Genomic DNA, 6,208 nt, shown 5'->3' on the forward strand with positions numbered 1-6,208 from the left:
TGTGTGTGGTGTGTGGTGGTGTGTGTGTGTGTGTGTGTGTGTGTGTGTGTGTGTGTGTGTGTGTGTGTGTGTGTGTACAGGTTTGAGATGATGCGGATGTGTTGGCAGTACAACCCTAAGATGCGTCCGGCCTTCGTGGAGATCATCGGCTCTCTGAAGGACGAACTGGATCCCTCCTTCATCGATTCCAGCTTCTTCTACAGCGCCGACAACAAACCGCCCGACGCCCCCTCGCCACCTCACCTGGAAAACGCCGCCACCTTGGAAGTCGTTCCTCTGGAGCCTGCTGCCTCTTCCTCCTCCTCCTCACAGCAGACCCCCCAACAACAGACGCCACCTTCCCCGAAAACAGAGGCTCCTCCTGGGCCTTCGTTAGCTCCAAGTTCCCCTCCTTCCTCCCCTCCTTCCTCCCCTCCTTCCTCTCCACCTTGTACGTCTAGCGCCTCATTGGACAAGCAGGCAATCGGACAGCAGCAGGCGGCCAATGGGCTGTCGGGGGCGGGACTAACGGCGTCATTGGATGAACTTCCTGCGTACGCTCACATGAACGGAGGACGAAAAAACGAGCGAGCGATGCCCCTCCCCCAATCCTCCGCCTGCTGAAAAACCCTCGAAACGTTTCTTTTGTTTTAATACAACGTCCACCAGCTGGAAGGTGGAGTCACTAAAGTTCACTGTACCTCTTTATCCCCCCTTTTTTCATATTTTTGGTTTCTTCCCGCTGGCTGTCACGTGACACTGAGTGGGACAAACCAAATCAAAAAGGGGGGTAACAGAAAGGGAATTTAAAGAGGGGTTGTTTCTCCCTTCTCTCTTTATGGCTGAACTTATTTTATAAATTGTCGTTTGTTACTTTTTTTACATGTATTTTCAAATGACGGAGAACAAAGGCCTTTATCGATGACCGGCGTTTTTGGGCGGGCATTAACGGTGTAACTGTTGCATATCTTAATGAAGAAGCACTCCAGAGAACAAACAAACAACCACAGGGACGAAAAAAAGAAAAGGTCAAATCTGTTGCCAAAATTGTTGCCAAAATTGTACTTTTTGTAAAATTCTTCAGTTTTGCTCTGAAGAAATCTCCAACACACCAGATCAAAAACAAACAAAAACAAGCGCTTTGATTTGGTTCTAGGCGATATTAAAACCAGTGTTCCCAGGGGTAATTCACACGCCTACAGACTATTTGTTTATCAATTACTCACCTGTGTTACCTTGGAGTTCATTCGTTTCTTTGCACACCTCCACGGTGAACGACGAGTAAACAATGTTTGATATTTCTTGATAGATTGTGGTAAAATTCGGCGGCAAAACATCTGTTTCTTACACGACTCATGCACTATTATCTAAGTCTTTATTTTAAACCCTTGTGCGTAAACAGCCGTACGTTAGTGAGCAAAGAAATCATCCATGTGTTTAGTGAGTAAGCAAATGGATATATTGTTACAAAATATATATTTAAATAGTTTCTCCTATCTAGTCAGAAGGAAATTACGACTTATCTCCTGCTTGTTTTGTACAACGCATTATTCTATGTAGACGATACAAAATTATACAGTTTAACATAAATATAGACTATAACTGAGTTTCTACATTTATAAACCGATGTTTGGATGTACTTTGCTGTCGTTAGATACCGCCCCCGTTTACTTCAATTTATCAAGAATTTTCACCAATTTTGATAATTGTTTTTAACCATAAAAGCAAGTTAAGAAAAATGCAATCTAATTCAAAATAACAAAGGGTGATCGATTGATACCCGAATGATCACTTTGTGGGTGAATTGTCCTTAACTTCCCTCTACAGTCCTTCGCTGCTCCTCTACGGCGGTTTGCACCGGAGAGGATGAGGGCCACGTGTTCATTTGCCTTTCTGACCAAAAGGGATTTTTGCTTTAAAGACAGAATTTTTTTAAGAAAACTAAATAACAAATTCAGAAATATCTCAGATTTTTGAGAAAAAAGTTAGGATTTTTTAGGACAATTATTTAATCAAAATATCGGGCAAAAATAAAGTTGAGAAAAAAATTACATTTTGGGTAAAAATTCAACATTTGAGAAAAAAATCTAAGTTTGGGGAAAAAATAAGATTTCGGGAGAAAAAGTCTAAATCTTTGGAAAAAGTCAGATTTCTGAGACATTTTGTTCAACATTTGTGGAAATAAATAAATAAAACACACAGAGAGAGAGAGAGAGACACACACAGAGAGAGAAAACACACACACACAGAGAGAGAGAGAGAGAGACACACACACACACACACACACACACACACACACACAGAGAGAGAGAAACACACACACACAGAGAGAGAGAGAGACACACACACACACACAGAGAGAGAAACACACACACACACACACAGAGAGAGAAACACACACACACAGAGAGAGAAACACACACACACAGAGAGAGAGAGAGAGAGAGACACACACACACACACACAGAGAGAGAAACACACACACACACACACACAGAGAAACACACACACACACACACAGAGAGAGAAACACACACACACAGAGAGAGAGAGAGAGAGACACACTCACACACACACAGAGAGAGAAACACACACACACACACACACACACAGAGAAACACACACACACACAGAGAGAAACACACTCACACACACACACACACACACATTCTGACTTGAATCTCCGAACTAAACCCCCTTTGGTCAGATCTCTCAAACCATGTGCCGAGTCCTCTTCTGTACGTTAGTGATTGACAGCTTCTGCACTCAGCTGCTCGTCATCGACCTTCATCTGGACTCAAACGGTCACTAAGTGCAGTTCGGTTTAAGGTCTCAACAACAAATCAGAAAAGCAGCGAAATAAAATGCATCCTTAAAGCTCGGACAGAGGATGGAAGCTCGTAGAGAAGACATCGGATACGAACTCAAACTAAAACCGTCTCTTGGTCAAAGTTGTGTATAAAAACCAGACTACTATGGAGCATCTGTGCAGGCGCTTTCGTTTCGTGTCACTTTTGTACGTTTTTCTACGGTCGGAGTTCATCCATCCTGTACAGAAAGAAGCTGCTATTTCTCTTGTGGTTGTAATATATCTATATATATAAGAAGAGAAAACACTCCTTCAGGTCAGATCGACGAGCTCTTCACTCTTCATGTGTTTCTGAGCTGGATTTCATTTCTGTGTTTGAGGTACGACAGATCTCTCATCTGACTCTGAGTTCAAAGAGGAACGTTCAATATTTCACCCTCGCCGTTTGTTCGATTTCATTTTCTTTAAAAGTAGAGCATGCAAGAGAACAGTTAAAAAAAGAAAGCAGAAACCAGTTTTGTGTTAACGTATGGAGCCGAAACACTGACAAAATCAAGTTAATAGACTAGTTAGAACTCAATATATCAATACGTTATTTTGTTGTTTACTTAACATGGAGCGTAGAACATCATTGAAATTGAAATACGAGCGAAAAGGAGCCATTTTAGGTAAAACTGCATTTAAAGGAACAAAAGTGGGTAATCTTAGTAAAAATCAGATTAAAGTCATTAATTTACAGGAAAATACTTGATATTTTCTGGAATTAAAGTTGTACATTTATTACAAAAAACAAATTGAAATCAATAAAACGTGGAATGTTCACAGAATAAAGTCACAAAACTTCAAAGAAAAACGTTGTCGTGTTTCGCCACATTATCGTAAGCATCAAGAGCTTGAGGATAAATCGCCATAAATCTGACTTTCTTTGAAGCGAATAACCTTTTTCAACCGTGCAAATTAAAGCCAAGTAGTTCCTTATAGATCATTTCATTGTTATGACTCCTTTCCCCTGATATGCTTTATTTGTTTTCCTAAAATGACCCTAATTACCTAAAATGACCCTAATTCAGCTAAGAACTGATTTGGGGGGAAATCTTACATTTCTTCACTTAACTTGAAGTAGTATTATTGATTGTTGACCACGGTGATATTTTGGACTTGTCTTGTAACTTTGTTCACATCTCTGTCAGTGCCAGGCTTCCATATGTTGACAAACTACAAATGAATGCAGAATATACGGTTTATCACATTTTCAACGAGCCTTGACGTCTTAGTTTTCTGAAGGCAGAAACTAAAACCAGTCTTGGATCATTTCCCGTTCTGCTCATCGATTTGATTTACGGCTGGTTTTCTTCATTATCTCACATTATTGATCTCGTTCTCCACAAACATCTTGGTCGATTGCAGAGGTCGAGAAAATCTGAAACTATCTGACGGCACTCTGAGTTTTATTCAACGCTTTAAGTCAAATAAGATGTCACCTTAAAGGACGTCAACAATGCTCTACGGCTCTACTATCAAAACACTCGTTCCTGAAGCTTCAGACGGTTTACTGAAGACACTCGAAGTCAAACATGAAGACGGGTAGATTAGAGAGGACCACAAAGGCGTGTTGTGTTATTTGTCTTATTATTTCTAAGTGTAAATCACTGTATAAACCCCCACTGATTGTTCGTCCTCCATCTTTGTGTTCTGTTGCTGTTTTCGGGGGAAGGTCTTGTTGTTTTTCAGACATCCATCTACCTCACTTTGTCTTTCCTTTTCTACTCCATCCATCTCCATGAGCAGAGACACATCTCCTCAGCGCTGTTTCTACGCTTCAATCCAGACATAGGTCGTTGCTGGTGGAAATGGTACTTTTATTGTGCAGATAATCAACAACAACAACACGGCTTCCTGTTTGCAAAGAAGACTTGTTTCCCAGATGTGACGTTGTTAAGCATTTCATAAGACATGAAGGAATCCTCACCTAGTTATTAACATGTGCATTTAAGTTGCTCTGCATCCAATTCATGTTAAATAAATACCCTCCGATCCATTTAAAGACCCCACATGTCCAAACTCTCGCTTCTGTTCTGAAGGTGTTTCCCCAATCGTCAAAGACTCTTCGAATGGGTGCAAAACAATGTCTTCTCTCGCACGTGAAAGCGATATTTAAATTGTATTTTTCCTTTTTATTTACACAGAAATCGATGCGAATGCGACATATCTTCTTGCTTGTTTTGTACAACACCTTATCCTATGTTCCAAATATAAAATAACGTAAATATAGCCGAGGATAATCCGGAGACAAACGGGTTTTAAAGGCAAATATTGGATGCTTAGCGAATGTAAAGGCACACAATACGGGGCTAGAAAGTGTAATAATGTTCCGTCTCTAAAAGCAGGAGGCGATTTACTGACGAATATAATGTTTTCTGCTTCAGGCAGGTGTCTATTTATATTTTTTCGACACGTAAAAAAAGCAATTGGAGGAAAAGTTATACACGACTGCAAATGACCAGCTTTTTCTAAATATTTCTAATTTAACAGTTTCATTTCCACGAGTTATTGTTCGTTATTTTCGGGACATTTACACAACAACAATTCACGACATTACCGGTAACATTGAAAGTCATCCCAACGCTAATAGGCTTGAGATTTCACAGCAAAATGTTTGTTTGCCATCATTTACGAGTACATTTAAAGCTGCGTTCTGTATTTATTCCTCGTTGCTGCTCTTCTGCATAAAGGCGCTTATTTAAGTGTTTTGATCAGATCTGTGTCTCACTTTTACCACTGGATCCCCGCTGAGTTGACTTAAAATCCAACATGTTTGTTTCTTTTCCATCTTGTTTTTGTGTCGATGGCCAATGTGTGTCCATATAAGTTATTCACAGCCTTCCAGCTCAGATGTGTTAGATTGGTTTTTGGGTTTTTATTTTTGGTACGTAAACTGTTCTAAGATTATGTTTTTGTTCCTGTTATCAATATATTCTGATGAGTGCGTGCTGCGTGCTGCGTACTGCGTGTTGCGTGCTGCGTGCCGGGAAACACTGATTGGCTGAAGGAAAAAGAGAATGTGTTTTTTCTCTTGTTCTCTTTTTTTTCTACACAAGATTTAAGATGAATAAAAATGTACTGTATGCAAACTGCTCGTCTTTGTTGGGAAGTATGTGTTATTGGTGCGGCATATTCTAAACATATCACAGCTGGTCAATAAGGAGCTATTTCTTTAAAACTTTATATATATATATATATATATGTATATATATATATATATAAATATATATATATATAAACCATTTAGAAGCAGTGTATATATATATATATATATATATCGGTATATATATATATCATAATAATAATAGATTTAATTTGTTAGCGCTTTTACAGGTGCTCAAAGACGCTTTACAGATATAGTGAAGAGAAAATAAAATA

General features: G+C 39.4%; 1 protein-coding gene across 1 annotated transcript; it reads left to right on the forward strand.

Moving 5' to 3' along the window:
* Positions 1-80: 80 nt before the first annotated feature.
* Positions 81-2,146, forward strand: LOC117549125 (insulin-like growth factor 1 receptor; the record flags this gene model as incomplete). The annotated part of the gene is given in 1 exon segment (XM_034220746.1): positions 81-2,146. A coding segment is annotated over 1 exon segment (523 nt), but the record flags the coding sequence as incomplete, so codon positions are not given.
* Positions 2,147-6,208: the final 4,062 nt, after the last annotated feature.

Source organism: Gymnodraco acuticeps, unplaced genomic scaffold, assembly GCF_902827175.1.
Source record: "Gymnodraco acuticeps unplaced genomic scaffold, fGymAcu1.1, whole genome shotgun sequence".
NCBI lineage: Eukaryota > Metazoa > Chordata > Actinopteri > Perciformes > Bathydraconidae > Gymnodraco > Gymnodraco acuticeps.